Source organism: Artemia franciscana, chromosome 13 (assembly GCF_032884065.1).
Source record: "Artemia franciscana chromosome 13, ASM3288406v1, whole genome shotgun sequence".
NCBI classification, from domain to species: domain Eukaryota; kingdom Metazoa; phylum Arthropoda; class Branchiopoda; order Anostraca; family Artemiidae; genus Artemia; species Artemia franciscana.
The window spans coordinates 23,891,132-23,908,789 of record NC_088875.1 but is presented as its reverse complement, the minus strand read 5'-3'; the positions used below and the strand labels follow the sequence as shown (position 1 = coordinate 23,908,789).

Genomic DNA, 17,658 nt, shown 5'->3' with positions numbered 1-17,658 from the left:
GCATTAAGTATGTAGCATCCATAGAATCTGTGGGAATTTCAGATGACTTTTTCGTATTTCGTTACCAATTTTTTGTCTCCTGACCGTAGGAAAATTGGGGCCAATGGTTCGAAAACCCTTTAATATAGTACGTGATTTTTACTTTGAACTAAAGGTGCTACTACTGTCCGTGATTAGGCATATCTTTCCTAAGTTTTATGAAGTAAACATATCTAGATAAATTCACGCAATGAATAAAAAGTCTTTAGATCACGCTTATGAGTATGCCAACTTATTCCTGGAAAGTATAAGATTTGTCCTTGAGTGATTGGCATAAGCCATAAAGGGTTCTAACCCTTGATAGTTCTTTTGGTCTTTGGGATAAAAATTAGGTCAGTTCTTTCAGTCAAGGACACGTTTCTGAAACAGTTGGTACTCCTTCAATAGCTTACATTGGGGATTTGTTCAAGTTGAAAAGCAACTTTTAATTGGGGAGTTCTCTTCTGGCTTTTTCTTTTTGACTGGTCGGACATGAAGACAAAGAAATTGCTTGGACAGCCTTTTTCTATTGACTGAATTATGAAATAAATCGATTTTGACAGCAAATATATGTACAGGGTTATCATTTAGGGGGTGATGGTGGAATGGAGACTCAAATTAAAAAGAAGACACCAGATACAATAAGGTGGATTTCGGATTTCATGGGCATTTTTATATATATCAAAATTATAATATGAATATAGAGAAATGTCGTTTCCACAGTGCTGTGTTTAATTAAATATGTTTCCAATATATATATATATATGTATATATATATATATATATATATATATATATATATATATATATATATATATATATATATATATATATATATACATATATATATATATATATATATATATATATATATATATATATATATATATATACTAGCTGTTGGGGTGGCGCTTCGCGCCACCCCAACACCTAGTTGGTGGGGGCGCTTCGCGCCCCCCCAAGCCCCCCCGCGCGCGTAAGTCGTTACGCGCCATAATAGTTACGCGCCATTGTAGTTGTGTCCCTATGTCCCACCTGTGAATATAGATAGATATATATATATATGGTTTTAACTACGTAAAACTTGCGAATATACAACATTCTTTGCTGTCCCATTGTCTTTGCATATAAATAGATTGTCAGGTTTACCGACTCTTGAACATGCAACATATAATGGTCCATGGGAAAACAATCTGTATTCAGATCTATACCTCATGATTCTAATGATTGCCCTTGAGCTTTGTTGATGGTGATTGCTAATCGACCATTCCCTCTCCCGGTGTCCCGGTCGTCATTTACATCCCCCTGTTTCCTCCGGTGTCCCCGTTGTAGTTGTGTCCCTGTGTCCCGGTCGTCATTTATATTCCCTGTGTCCCGGTCGTCATTTGTATCCCGGTGTCCCGGTCTGTATATACATTCGTTTTTTAGTTTTGTTTTTCTCCTTTATTTTTTTCCTTTTTTTTTCTTTTTTAGCTTATTTAGATTTTTAGATTTATATATATATGGTTTTAACTACCTAAAACTTGCGAATATACAACATTCTTTGCTGTCCCATTGTCTTTGCATATAAATAGATTGTCAGGTTTACCGACTCTTGAACATGCAACATATAATGGTCCATGGGAAAACAATCTGTATTCAGATCTATACCTCATGATTCTAATGATTGCCCTTGAGCTTTGTTGATGGTGATTGCTAATCGACCATTCCCTGTCCCGGTGTCCCGGTCGTCATTTACATCCCCCTGTTTCCTCCGGTGTCCCCGTTGTAGTTGTGTCCCTGTGTCCCGGTCGTCATTTATATTCCCTGTGTCCCGGTCGTCATTTGTATCCCGGTGTCCCGGTCTGTATATACATTCGTTTTTTAGTTTTGTTTTTCTCCTTTATTTTTTTCCTTTTTTTTTCTTTTTTAGCTTATTTAGATTTTTAGATTTTTTAGTTTTTTTATTAGTTTTTAGTTTTTTTTTTCTTTTTAGTTTTTTTGTCCCGGTCGTCATTTATATCCCCCTGTTTCCCCCGGTGTCCCCGTTGTAGTTGTGTCCCTGTGTCCCGGTCGTCATTTATATTCCCTGTGTCCCGGTCGTCATATTTTTTTTATTTTTTATTTTTTTTAGTTTTTTACCTTTTTTTAGTTTTTTTAGTTTTTTTAGTTTTTTAGCTTTTTTACTTTTTTATTAGTTTTTAGTTTTTTTGTAGTTTTTGCCTTTTTTTAGTTTTTTCAGTTTTTTTTTTAGTTTTTTATTGGTTTTTACCTTTATTTTAGCTTATTTTTCAGTTTTTTCCTTTTTTTTAGTTTTTTTTAGTTTTTAGTTTTTTTAGTTTTTTACCTTTTTTTAGTTTTTTTAGTTTTTTTAGTTTTTTAGCTTTTTTATTTTTTTTATTAGTTTTTAGTTTTTTTTGTAGTTTTTGCCTTTTTTTTAGTTTTTTTAGTTTTTTAGCTTTTTTATTAGTTTTTAGTTTTTTTTGTAGTTTTTGCCTTTTTTTAGTTTGACAACTTATTTTTATATATATAGATAGTTTTTTTTTTACTTATGTCCTGGTCGTCATTTATACTCCCTGTGTCCCGGTGCTTTGTTGATTGCTAATCGAACATTCCTTTTGTCCTGGTCGCTTTCTCTTTGAGTGTCGTCATTTATTAGTTTTTTCCTTTTTTTCTTTTTAGTTTTTTATTGGTTTTTACCTTTATTTTAGCTTATTTTTCAGTTTTTTCCTTTTTTTTAGTTTTTTTTTATTTTTATTTTTTTTAGTTTTTTACCTTTTTTTAGTTTTTTTAGTTTTTTTAGTTTTTTAGCTTTTTTACTTTTTTTATTAGTTTTTAGTTTTTTTTTGTAGTTTTTGCCTTTTTTTAGTTTTTTCAGTTTTTTTTTTAGTTTTTTATTGGTTTTTACCTTTATAGTTTTTTTTAGTTTTTTAGCTTTTTTATTTTTTTTATTAGTTTTTAGTTTTTTTTGTAGTTTTTGCCTTTTTTTAGTTTTTTCAGTTTTGACGTCACCAGATCCAGTTTTTCAGGTGACGTCACCTGACACATCCACACATCCACAGACAGACAGACAGACAGACAGACAACTTATTTTTATATATATAGATATATATATATATTATATATTATTTACTGTTTTAAAAATAGAGTTAAGAGAAAGAGTCAAACTTTAGTGTAAAGAGCGGGGCGTTGAGGAGGAAAAGCCCCTTTCATATACTGAGCAATTTCTGTTTGTTTTAAGTTTTAATGTCGCTCCTTACTTTCATTAAAAAAAAACTTGTTTATTTTGTTTAATCTCTTGAAGAAACTAACTTTTAAAGGTTAAGACTCAGGATTAATTAAATTCTTGAATTGATTCTCAAGGTGTTTGTGTTGTTGTCTCTTTTGAGAAAAAGATTGGTGGCATGCGATTTAACATCAAACCTAATTGACAAAAATTTTTGCTGTCAATTTCTAAATATATACCTTTAATATCAGTTTTCTGAATTTGTGAGAAAATAGCCTTTCGGTTTATATGATTCACTTGTTTTGAAGGCAAAAAATTTCTAGGTTTAGACAGTTGTAATTTTTGCTTTTTTTTTCTTTTCGAAAATTCTGGTGCTGAATTGGTAATTACTGCTTATCTAGCTTATGAGCTGTCCTAGATCTAAGAATAATTCCTTGAATGTAATTGTTCAGTTGGATTTTCCATATATTGGGAATATATCTTCTTGTGTGAAAATGTATCCTGTTACAACGTATTCTGTATGTGTAGATAACTTCAGAGACCACACTGCCTTTCCATGACGAAAATATAACAGTTCAAAATATGGATGAAACCTTTTAATTGACACTGTATATGTGTTCGAAATATCCAGTTAAAAAAATTTTATATTTGTTTTACTGTCAATTAAAAGGTTTCATCCCTATTTTGAACTGTTATATTTTCATTTTGTATGTGTTTAATGTGGGAGTATAGTTTCTTTTGAGTAACTGAGATTTCACTAATACCAGTATTTAGCTAGCACTAATTCATGTCAATCAAAATTTTTCATGAAATTTTCTGATTTGTTGGGAGGTTCTATAAAAAAAAATTCTGATTGGCTCAAACTAGCGCTAGCTAAACCGTGTTATTAGTAAAATATGATATTGAATATACATCTATGCTACTGAGCAATTTAACTCTAAGGTTACTTTATTGGAGTTGTTACATTTTACACTAGACCTTGGTCATTTATGAGCGATTCTTCAGGTTTTTTCATATTTGTACTTTGTCTTTCTTTTATAAGCTCAAAACTGCTAACAATCTTACATTTTTTTAGGCCTTTGCCTCAGATTAAGTGGAACAAAAGAGGAGGGGCGTTAACATCAAGCCGGGTTGATTACACAAATTACGGCAAGACCCTTGTCATTAAAAGTGTTGATTTTGAAGATGAAGGCTCTTACGAGTGTGGAGCCAGTAATGGCGTGGGAAGCCCGAAATCTTATTCAATCACGTTGGAAGTTCAAGGTGAGCTTATTCACATAAATTTGATGAAATTCCCAACTAGTTTGTTAGTGGATTTGTTATGAGGTATTTTAGGCAGTTTATGTACATTACTGCTACTTCATCAGTATAGTAGGTAATTCTTTGATTAGCTTCGTACTACTGTTCTCTACTACTTATGTTAAAGATGTATCTCAGTACACCAGGTTTTTGGATAATTAGCATATTGATGATACCATTTACCCTACATACTCAAACCTTAACTGGTCAGACGAGATATAATGGATCCAAGATGGCGAGATATAGTATGAAGTCTCGTATTCTAGTTTGTTCTACTTATAGGATTCAAAATTACTAAATGGTTTTATTTCACGTATTACCAGCTAGGAGATAAAAGGATGATGTTTAATATCCACCAGCTGACGATTGCATTTTAATGTTACAATTTATAATGATTATTATTGTTTTTATTGCCGGACTCACTGAACTCAGTTGAGGTTTGGGCCACAAAGTCGATTGACTCCATCCCCTATCTCCCTCAATGAAAAAGGATTCATAGCTGCTGGGCTACTGATACCCTCTCAGGCTTCAAATTTGGAAATAGGGCTTTTCTATTTGTTTTTCTCTGTCTGGAAGAGCCTTCCTTGGTAGTTTCAAGGTCTCCACTAGTGTTTCCTGTTTCCTAATAACTACACTTGTCAGCTTCCTTCTTTCAGCATGTAAGAGGAAAGAGTCAGTTGGCCAGTACTTGCAAGAACTTGCAACTTCTTTTTCTATCTCGAGTTTTTCCCCGAATAGATCGATATGGTCAAGCGAATGATCGATATGGAGTTTTCAGTAAAAAGAATCTCAAAGGATCTTTTCGCGCCGGTGCTTAATACGTCCAGGGAAATGATCCCTTCCCTCCTGCTGACATTAATTAGGCAGGGATTTCTGGCTTCAATTCACCCAATCTTGGCTATGTACTCCAAAAAGTACGCTGCCTCGTGCTCAGATATAGGACAGAACGGAGAGTAGTTGGATGGTGACCTAAATTAGTAATAGCAGGTCCTTATTTTTGCCTACTACTCTCAAGGTGACTAAAAGAAGGCTATCACCACTACCCCCGTCATAATATAAAGACAAACTATATTGCTTTGTGTTTGTTCCATTTCTCAACACTTTTTTTCGATTTAGAGCTGTCTCTGCTGAGTTTTCTGTTTATGTTTGGAAAAACAACCCAACGAACTTTAGGTCAGGAGTGACTCGTGCTAATTATAATCAAAACTCTAAGTAAATAAAACGAATTAGCTTATCGTAAATGCATAAATTCATCAAGTTAGTTACGAGTATGACACAATTTGCTTGGTTTTTCCAGAAAGGAGAGAACATCCCAAACCGGGAATGATCTTGATGAAAGTAATGCTATCAAATTCAGCATATCAGAGACTCATTTTGCATGAGTTTCAAGTGCCACAAAAAAAAATTAGGGATCGGGACATATAAGACGAGGACTTTTATTTTTACCAAGCGTTAAATGAGAATATTTCCCACTTTTTTATTTATATACATTATATTGATGTCTTCCAGTTTTGGTCATATTGTGAAAAAGAGAAGGCATTTATCATAGCTGGTCTAGAAGGAACTGGGAAGGAAGAATGGATGTTATTAGTAGCTCTATTAACTTTATTGTCTCTAGTGTACCTGACAAAATCAATCGGATGAAAAGCATAGACATTAGAGGAAGGCAGTCAGTCTTCTTTTTTAAGTTCCTCTTTTGTGTCAAGAAGAATGTTCTTTTCCTTATTGGTTTCATTTCATATAAGGAGGATCTAAGCCAATTGCTATAATTCGGTGCCATTTTCATGATATATTGCTCTCTTAACGGCGGAGAAGGGAATTAGTTCTGACATCCAAAAAAATTGCGTTTTTAAGCGCCCACTTCTTTTTTTTATATAAACACGTTTCACGACCATTTGGGGAGGGGGGGATACTTGCTGTAAATGCTGCCTTCCGCTCTATCCCTTCGTCTCTAAATATTGTCTTATCCACTAAATGATAAGTAGATTAGTCAATTCTTGACGATTTGACTGTTTTGAAAGTAGGTTCCGTAAATTTAGAAGTACTATTGTCTATTTCATAAGGGAAACCACTCAAAAGGCATGACGTATTATATACTTCCCCCTCCCCATTCAACCTATTCAGGTACTAACTAGCTCATTTACAGCGCACTATCTAACTTAATTGCTTTTTTTTTTACAGCCAAACCTTATTTTACTGTTGAACCCGAAGTAGTAAGAGCGGCAGAAGATGATACCGCAGTTTTCCGCTGTGAAGCATCAGGGAAACCTGCTCCCGAAATACAATGGATTCATAATGGCAAGCCAATTGAGAGTTTTCCCTCTAATCCACGAAGAAAGGTTACATTTTCATTTCTCTTGTTTCTCTGTCTTTTGCCTACTTTCAATTAATACACGTGTTCGCAAAAATAAGTTGTAAAATAATTAAAAAATAAATGTTCATAATTTTAGTGGTCACATAAAAGGTTTATGACGGAATGATGAATTTGAATTAAGAAAAATTAGTGGGATTTTGAATGATGAAAGAATGTCTATTTTGGCTGCTTCTTGGTGCGTAACTTATTCGCTTCGGAGATACCAATTAGAAATATTCCGGATTATGAAGTATCTTTTAAAAGGCGTATTCTCTAGCAAATCATTCCTATGCAATTTTCTTTTTGTGTGGTTAGCATAAACTTGTTTGCCTGTCATTCCACGCAAATTAACGGTCATGTGTTAATTCTAAATTATTGGTTCAACCTGTCTAAGATCATAGGTAGGCGTCCCTTTTTTACCTCTCATTTCAGGCAATTCTAATGGTCCTATGTCAATTTTAAATTCTCGGTCGATCTGCCTGAGACTCTAGGCAGGCGTGACTTGCTAAAAGATAACTAACAAGTATTGGTCCAATTAAAGATGCACACTTACTCCCGCCGTTTACACGTGCCATTTAACCAAACACTTGGAAAACTATACGTTCTATCGCTATCTTAGCTCTATGACTATCTACCTTAGTTCTAATGCCCTAGGAATGACGCATGGACGGATAACATATAAACTTATCTATTAGCAAATGAACTAACATCATTTTTATACAATCCTAATAGGGGGGGGGGGTTGCCATAATTGCCTCTCAGTCAATTGGACTATTTGTCTTGGCTTTTTCTACAATTAGCCATGACTTGATGCCCACAACTATTCCATTTTAATTCAATTTTAACACGCGACTTCAAATTTAAATCAAGAAAGTATTTTAACATAATTTTTTCAGGTACGACCGAACGAAATTGTTATCGAGAAATTGACAAAGCAAGATACTGGAAATTATGGTTGTAACGCAACTAACAGTCTTGGCTACGCATATAAAGATGTTTATCTCAATGTTCTTGGTAAGTCCATTTCTTTTTGTCGAGCGCAAATGAAGCTTCGAGCCAGAGCCTAAGGGGGCAACCTTCCTGTTCCTATTGGAGGTGCAGCAGAAGCAGTTGCCATGGGTGCGTGGCTTGGGGGGGGGGGGAGGGGGTTGGCTGGGGAATTACTCACTTTGATCCGATTTTTTCCTTTGATTCGGCTTTTTTGCTTAAATTTGAATCGGGAGTGGGGAGGGGGGCCGTAATTAATTGTTCCATGGACACCACCCACCCTAGGAACGGCTCTGGCTATGCCTTTTAAAAGTTTTTAGGGGGCGGGGGGTAGCCCTACTCCTGTTTTTGGCAATTTATGTTCCAGTTAAGTTCGTCTTGACAAAGTTTCATTTATTATAAAGTTTCATTTGTATTTCATTTATTAGGATTCTTTTATAAATTCATAGCATTGTCCGTTATCTTTATATTTGATGCAGTTATTCGTTATAATTTGCGTTCGTTATGGATTTTTTTATTCATTGATTGGAATTTCTGCTCGTTTTAAGTTTGAATTATTATATGACTTTATTACTTCCCGTCCTAGGTTTTAATATGGCTCGACCTTCCATTGAAATACTTCCTTTTGGAAAACGTTTTTTGTTTCAAATTAATTTGCATTCGCTTTCAATTGACCTAATTTTATTATTGGTGAACGTTAGGATTTGAAACCTTTTTCAGTTTTTTGTTTTAAACAAAAATGTTGGATTTTTGCTTCAATTTTGGATGAAACTTTGAATATTCAGTTAGTCAGCACTAGTATTGTGTAATTGTAGATTAAATTTTTTTCTATTTACTTATGTCAATTGTATTTTAGTAATAGTTTTACTATAGAAATTTAGGTGGATAGGAGAGGGATTGTGGTTCATGCAAATGGTAATTGTGTGTTGTTTTTGTTCTTCTATTGAATTTAGGTCATCCTGATCCCTATCATGTAAACACCCGTGAATATATATATATATATATATATATATATATATATATATATATATATATATATATATATATATATATATATATATATATATATATATATTTATATATATATATATATATATATATATATATATATATATTATATATACATCCATATACACACATATATATATATATATATATATATATGTGTGTGTGTATATGGATATATATATAATATATATAAATATATATATATATATATATATATATATATATATATATATATATATATATATATATATATATATATATATATATATATATATATATATATATATATATATATATATATATATATATATACTAGCTGTTGGGGTGGCGCTTCGCGCCACCCCAACACCTAGTTGGTGGGGGCGCTTCGCGCCCCCCCCCCAAGCCCCCCCGCGCGCGTAAGTCGTTACGCGCCATATTAGTTACGCGCCATTATAGTTGTGTCCCTATGTCCCACCTGTGAATATAGATAGATATATTATATATATGTTTTTAACTACGTAAAACTTGCGAATATACAACATTCTTTGCTGTCCCATTGTCTGTGCATATAAATAGATTGTCAGGTTTACCGACTCTTGAACATGCAACATATAATGGTCCATGGGAAAACAATCCGTATTCAGATCTATACCTCATGATTCTAGTGATTGCCCTTGAGCTTTGTTGATGGTGATTGCTAATCGACCATTCCCTGTCCCGGTCGTCATTTATATCCCCCTGTGCCCCCCGGCGTCCCCGTTGTAGTTGTGTCCCTGTGTCCCGGTCGTCATTTATGTTTTTTACTTATGTCCTGATCATTATGGCTTATGTATGGTCATTTATATTCCCTGTGTCCCGGTCGTCATTTGTATCCCGGTGTCCCGGTCTGTATATACATTCGTTTTTTAGTTTTGTTTTTCTCCTTTATTTTTTTCCTTTTTTCTTTTTTAGTTTATTTAGATTTTTAGATTTTTTAGTTTTTTATTAGTTTTTAGGTTTTTTTTTCTTTTTAGTTTTTTGGTAGTTTTTACCTTCTTTTTAGTTTTTTTAGTTTTTTTTTTTTACTTATGTCCTGGTCGTCATTTATACTCCGTGTCCCGGTGCTTTGTTGATTGCTAATCGAACATTCCTTTTGTCCCGGTCGCTTTCTCTTTGAGTGTCGTCATTTATTTTTTTCTTTTTTAGTTCTTACCTTTTTTAGTTTTTTTTTAGTTTTTTATTGGTTTTTACCTTTTTTTTATAGCTTTTTTAGTTTTTTTCGTTTTTTCTTTTTACTTTTTTTTTAGTTTTTATCTTTTTTATTTTTTTTTTATTTTTATTCTTGATTTTATTAGTTTTCTTTTTCTCTTCTATTTTTCAGTTTTTTCCTTTTTTTTAGTTTTTTTTTAGTTTTTAGTTTTTTTTAGTTTTTTACTTTTTTTTAGTTTTTTTTAGTTTTTTTAGTTTTTTAGCCTTTTTATTTTTTTTATTAGTTTTTAGTTTTTTTGTAGTTTTTGCCTTTTTTTAGTTTTTTCAGTTTTTTTTTAGTTTTTTACCTTTTTTAGCCTAAAATTTTATTAGTTTTCTTTTTCTCTTCTATTTTTCAGTTTTTTCCTTTTTTTTTAGTTTTTTTTTTAGTTTTTTACCTTTTTTTAGTTTTTTTAGTTTTTTAGCCTTTTTATTTTTTTTTATTAGTTTTTAGTTTTTTTGTAGTTTTTGCCTTTTTTTAGTTTTTTCCATGACGTCACCTGATCCATCCACACATCCACAGACAGACAACTTATTTTTATATATATATATAGAAGATATATATATTTATATATATTATATATATATCCATATACACACATATATATATATATATATATATATATATATATATATATATATATATATATATATATATATATATATATATATATATATATATATATATATCTTAATCCGCCATTTTGATAAAAGGATAATCTTTATTGTATTTTATTGTAAATTTTCGTTTGTTTCAATAATTGCGCGTCAAGATCATTTATTAGAGTTTCCGACTTGCTGTCTAAAAAAAGTAAAAAAAACAAAACAAAAAACGTCGCGAATAAATACAATTGGATTTTTTCTTTTTTTTTCTTTCACGTTAATTTTTATTCCCTTGGCTCTGAAATTTTAAAGCAGAACAGCTTTTAAAGAATATTAGATATATTTTTTTGCTAAGAACCGATTCAACCACATTTTTCTTCTAAAATTGGTTGTCCTCGCTAACATTTCCTTGGTCCAGTCCGCCTACTCTGGAAGTTTCATGCCAATCAGAGAAAACAATATTTATCCAATTTTGCAAATTTAGTCATTGGCTAAAGCCCCTTTTCCAAATATCATATTCTATAGCTTTTATCTTCATCGAGGCCCCTGTCTCTACATGCCCTGTAAGTCTAAGCCACTTTGAGGAAACACAATTTATTGGCCTATTTCCAGCTATCACTAATCGCTACGACCAACCTTCTAAACATTTTTGTTTCCATCGAGGTTTACCTAGCTCTGTCTGCCAGTTTATCTGTTGCAAACTTATCTGAGACAAAAACAGTTTTGGGTACATTTCTGGGCGTCATGAACCGACACTGCCAAATTTGTTTTCTGCATATACGTCCACCTGGCCAAGGTATCTATACATGTCTTTTTCAAGCTGCTGTGGCATGGCTAAAATGCCTGGGATCTGTTAGATGGAGCTAGACGGCATAATAGTAAAATAATGTACTGGCATGTTAGTAAATTTAGAAAGAGTAGTCAATCTAGACTTTTGCAAGTTAAAGACAGGAACGGGGCCACAATTTGTGATAAGGAAAGAGTTAAAGAAAGATGGACAGAACGTTTTGAGAATGTGCTAAACCAGGAAAGAGTTAAAGGAAAAGTTATAGAGGAAAATGAAAAAGTTTGTGACACCTTGGATGTGAAGGAAGATTTATATTGTGAGGAAAAATTAGTTGCAGTACTAAAAGGATTAAAGAGTCCGGAAGTTCCTATTCGACCCCTTAAGTTGGTTTCGAAAAATTGCAACATATCCCATTTTGAAAGCCTGGATACATACTCTCTTTCGATTTACCTCTGCCCCTCCTCTCAAGTCAAAATTTGTGGTCTACTTGCCACCTATCACTTTTGGAAAATTGTAATTTGTCTCTAAGCCTTTTCTCGGATAATGAAGATACACAGTTCATCATGTTTTAATGATCTGGGTTCACATGATTTCTTTTTGTCCGCTTTGTTGCTTCACTAGGAATACATTCCGGTTTAACAGGTGCTCATAGCGTGAACAAATTTCGACAGAGTTAAAGATCAAAATCTTCGGACTTTTCCTTTTTTTCCCTCTCCCAATTCAGGATTTGAGACCCCCAATCCCCCCACCCCCTGGCACTCTTGCAATTTTCAGTTTATCCCCAGACCCTTCCCAGGACATTGCAGATGCTCCTGTTTTATCGCGTTCTATCATGTAGCGTTTCTTATTTGCTTAGGTACTTAACCTTGAATAGATTGTAAGTCACATTGGGGTATATAGTGAAAAAACACTGAGATGCATGGAAGATTCAAAGTATTTTAGCCCCTCTCCCTCTGTGTCCTTCTCAGAAGTCAAAATTCGGGGTCCACTTTGCCCCCTACTCCCTTACAATTCCTGGAAGTCTCAACTTAGTACCTCAAGTTACTTCCAAGATACTGAAGATGCGTATTTTGATTATCTGGCACCATATATTGTCTTCTGAATTACCTTGCTACTTAGACCTGTATATATTCTAAGCGCCATATCTGATTATAGTACAAAACGTTTGGGTGGATTGGAGAGGTAATATTCTAGCCACTCCACCCCATTGCAAATATTGCAGATATCCTAATTTTTCAACTTAGGTTTGTACGATGTTTTTCAATTTACATTGCTACCTCAACTCGAGTAGATTCTAGTTTGTCAGGGCCTTAAAGTTCCGAAACTAAGATAGAAATGTGACAAAACATATTGAGCTCTTCTCTGCCTCCTTCTTCAAGTATGTGCTCGACGTCCAGGTCCTTCTCCCTCTTAAAAAAAAACTGGAAGTTTCCTCTTTATATCCCAACCCGTCTCCTACCCAACGCTACTTTGATAACTTGGCAACGCATGGTGTCTTTTGATTTACCTCGATGCTTAACTGTATTTGGATTCTAAGCCCCATATCTATTCTAGCCACTCTGCCCCTATTGCAAAAGAGATATTTTTGATTCTTTAAAAGTAAGACGCGTATGACGCCTCTTGGTTTTCTCAGATGAGTATGTCGTTTCTAGAGCAGAATTTTGAGAAACTCTGGGAAATTTGGCCTAGTAAATGACCCATTAGAGATCCTCGGTGATTAGACAACAATGACAAAACAGAGCCACCTTAAAAAAAAGAAACTAGAACCTGTCTGTTAGCAGTGAGTAATTTACATAGTTTATTGTATTGATCCCGGGGCGATGGAACGGTAACGATCTTGGAGGCATACTTATAAGGCTTTTTTACACTCCTGAACAAAATATCTATCTCCAAATTTCTTTGAGGTTTTTCTGGTGTAGAGGGGTAGTAGAAGACGACACGGGAAGGAGGATCTTTGCCCTCCAATCATTTTTGGTCTTAAAAATCGCAATATAACTTTTAGTTTCCAATCGAATGTGTTCTCTCTGAAGTTTTTCTGACTACCCCTTCCATAAACAGGGGTGACGTAAAAAGTTTTTTGCCCTTTATCGGGACCCATTTTGGACAGGACCGGTTTTTTATGGCACTTGGTATTAACCAAGTGACATATAGCAATCGCAAATTCTGTCGGTCTGTCTGTCTGTCTGTCTGTCGGTCCCGTTTCGCTACTTTAGGCACTTCCAGGTAAGCTAGGACGATGAAATTTGGCAAGTGTATCAGGGACCGGACCACATTGAATTAGAAATAGCCGTTTTCCCGATTTGACCATCTGGAGGGGGAGTGGGGGGCCGGTTAATTCGAAAAAAAAGAAAAATTGAAGTATTTTTAACTTATGAGCGGGTGATGGGATCTTAATGAAATTTGATGTTTGGACTGATCTTGTGTCTCAGAGCTCTTATTTTAAATCCTGACCGGATCTGATGACATTGGGGGGAGTTGGAGGGGGGAAACCTAAAATCTTGGGAAACACTTAGAGTGGAGGGATCGGGATGAAACTTGGTGGGAAAAATAAGCACAAGTCCTAGATACATGATTGACATAACCGGAACGGATCCGCTCTCTTTGGGGTAGTTTGGGGTAGTTGGGGGGAGGTATTTTTAACTTACGAACGGGTGATCGGATCTCAATGAAATTTGATATTTAGAAGGATATCGTGTCTCAAAGCTCTTATTTTAAGTCCCGACCGGATCTGGTGACTTTGGGGGGAGTTTAGGGTGGAGGAACCTAAAATCATGGAAAACGCTTAGATTGGAGGATCAGGATGAAACTTGGTGGGAAAAATAAGCAGAAGTCTTAGATACGTGATTTAAATAATTGAAACGGATCCGCTCTATGGGGGGGGGGGTTAATTCTGAAAAATTAGAAAAAATGACGTATTTTTAACTTACGAAGGAGTGATCGGACTTCATGAACCTTCATATTTAGAAGGACCTGTGACTCAGATATCTTATTTTAAATCTCAACCGGATCCAGCGTAATAGGGGGGGGGGCAGTTGAGGGGAACCGGAAATCTTAGAAAATACTTCAAGCGGTCAGATCAGGATGAAACTGGATGGAAAGAATAAAAACCTGTCTAAGACACGTGACTGACATAATCAGACCGGATCTGCTCTCTTTGGTGGAGTTGGGGGGGGGGGGGTAATTTTGAAAGTTGAGGTATTTGTAACTTACGAAAGGGTGACCAGATCTTAATGAAATTTGATATTTAGATGGGTCTTGCGCTTTAAAGCTCTAATTCTAAATTCCCACCAGATCCTGTGACATTGGGGGGAGGGAGTTGGAGGGGGAAGCCGGAATTCTTGGAAAACGTGAAAATTGGGGTATTTTTATTTTACGAATAGGTGATCGGATCTTAATGAAATTTGATATTTAGAAGGAATTCATGTCTCAGAGCTCTTATTTCAAATCCCGACCAGATCTTTTGACATTGGGGGGGAGTTTGAAGGGGAAATCTTGGAAAAACACTTTGAGTGGAGGAATCGGGATGAAGCTTGGTGGATAGAATAAGCAAATGTCCTTGATACGTGATTGAAGGAACCGTAGTAGATTCGCTCTCTTTGGGGAGTTGGGGGGAGGGGTTCAGTGATTTGGCGAGTTTGGTGCTTCTGGACGTGCTAGGACGATGAAAATTGGTAGGCGTGTCAGGGAGCTGCACAAATTGACTTGATAAAGTCGTTTTCCCAGATTCGACCATCAGGGGGGCTAAAGGGAGAGGAAAAATTGGAAAAAATTAGGTATTTATAACATACGAGTCGGTGATCGGATCTTAATGAATTTTGATATTTAGAAGGACATCATGACTCAGAGCTCTTATTTTAAATCCTGACCGACATTAAGCCTCTTATTTTCCTTTTAGATCAATCTATTGATTCATAGAATTTTGCTAGAGCTCATACCATATGATCTCTTGGCTCTTAGCTCTTCTTGCCTCGTCACAAGTGCCAAATGAGCTCTTAGCTCTTGTTTTTAATTTTCTTTCTACACTGGTTTCCTTTTAGCCCAAAGGTTTTAAGAATGTCAGCTTCGAACAGATTGGATGAAAGGTTTCGGCCCCTTTTTGGGTCCCATTTTTTTTGGGGGGGAGGGGATGCGTACCCTGGAAATATTTTTTGTATATAAATTTTCTCTTGGTTCAAGGATGGGACATAGGGATGTAAATTTCAAATAATCAGGGGCAAAACAATTTTGGTCATTTTCCGGACCCACTTCCCACGCTCCCCCTCTCATAAGAATGTGTGCTTTTAACCCAAAGAACAATCCGTGAAAGTTTTGTGCTACTGGACTCTGAAAGCTATATTTATAAAAACCAATCAGTCAACAGCTTACAATTTGCATAATTTACAGCCCTTGTCCCAGGGGTTCTGGGGCTCAGGTTATCTTAAAGGCTTATCTATTAGAATTTTCTAATATTTTCCATAAAATGGCTATCTGAAAATTTTAACCAAACTCCATGTGATACTGCGGGAGGTGGGGGCAGTTACAAATGGCAGAGGTGGGACCTGTTGTTCTCCAGGTATTTGTTTTTATTCAAAGGACACTAGAACCTTGGATATCCAAAATGAACCCCTGTCAAGTTTCTACGATGATCCCTTCCATACTAAGCGACCGTACAAAATAAACAGTATTTGGAAACCATATGGTAATTTACGTAGGAAGCGCTACAGCGCTGTCTCTGTTATTGCTGCATGGCAATAATGGCTTAAAAAGACACTTTGGACAGTACGAAAGAGCGGCTTACATGACTTGAAAGTCTCTTTGAGATGCCTACTTACCGTTTCCAGAGAATACTTTTTCTTAATAACTGACGAAGGAGAAGGATATCTGCTGGATACCACAGATTGCCCTGCCATGCAACTTGTACAACGACCTGAATCCCTATCTGGAATTTTGCAGGAGGTTTGTCTAAGCATCGGCTTGGAACAGAAAAGCACCGGTGATATGTGCTCGCCAGTTTGTGACCTATATTTAAGGCTGCTCACTCCTGTGGTACCTTTCTATGGGTGATAATAACTAACTGTTCTTGGTTTTTTAACTGGAGTTTAGTAATGATGAACTAACCAACTTTTTCTCTGTATGCATCAGTTCCAAATGTCTAGTAAATGAAAGATTTATTACGGACATTATTATGCCATTGAAAATGCCTAAATAATATCTTACCAACATTCAAAAGCGGGGACCTTAGAAAAATGGTCGAAATTTGCTTGTGGAATAATGCGGTGCAATCATTTTTCATTATTTTTCGTCTTTTTTTTCAAGCCTGGAATTTATGTTAACATAGTTTATTGGCATTGAGGTAGACTTACTTTACAAAACTGAATGAAATCCTGAAATATTGGTAGTAAATTGTTATGACAGATAATTTTATCAAGACTAAGCTCAGTTTCCGTATCAGGCTTAAACAACGGATTCAGTTAAAAAGGTGCTGGATGTACGAGTACTTTATAACTTTGAACTGCAGCCTGCGTTGCATCATGGGAAGCTCCCATATGGGCCCCGTTGGGAACCTCTATAATTTCGTGTGTTTCTGCAACTATAAAACTAAAAGGCCGGATATTCATCACTGTTTACGTGCCCTCTAAAACCAGTAATGATTACGGTAAACATACATTATATTAATCAAAGAACTGGTCGGATGACAGGCATATAAAAATACTAAAAAAAAAAAAAAAAAAAAACCTGTAGATTGTATTGTACTCTTTTTTGTGAGAACGGGAGAGAAACCATCTTGCCTCTTCCCCTAAACACTAAGGTTTAAGTCCCTTTACCTCTCTCTCTCTCTTGCGCATAAACAAATTTCTGGAAATTTAATTTAGTTTCCAGCAGTGAGACAAAAAAGGCTATAGTTACCACGCATAAAACTCATCGCTTTTGGGTGAAGTTACTGATCGCATGCAATCTTTTTAAACTATATGCGGTAGTCACTTGCCTTCATGCTTCAAACATTAAAAATAAATTTACGACTCCATATTATTAGAAACATACTGACGCTTCGTGTTAAGTTGTTGTCGCTTCGGAGATGCTTACTACCTTTTATATAAAATCGCGTGATTGGCTGGGAGTTACCGAGATTACCAATTATATAAAATAAGTTGATAATTGATTTTTGAACAGTGAACATCTACAGCTAGCTATTTTCAATAACCCTTACGT

At 35.0% G+C, this 17,658-nt stretch overlaps 1 protein-coding gene across 1 annotated transcript in view; it reads left to right on the top strand.

The window, feature by feature from the left end:
• Positions 1-17,658, top strand: part of LOC136034690 (neuroglian-like) — a gene marked incomplete in the record, with an annotated part of 146,180 nt that overhangs the window by 62,200 nt on the left and 66,322 nt on the right. Inside the window, 3 exon segments of the mRNA XM_065716015.1 lie at positions 4,299-4,486; positions 6,704-6,861; positions 7,772-7,889. Of these exon segments, the coding sequence (XP_065572087.1) occupies positions 4,299-4,486; positions 6,704-6,861; positions 7,772-7,889 (464 nt within the window).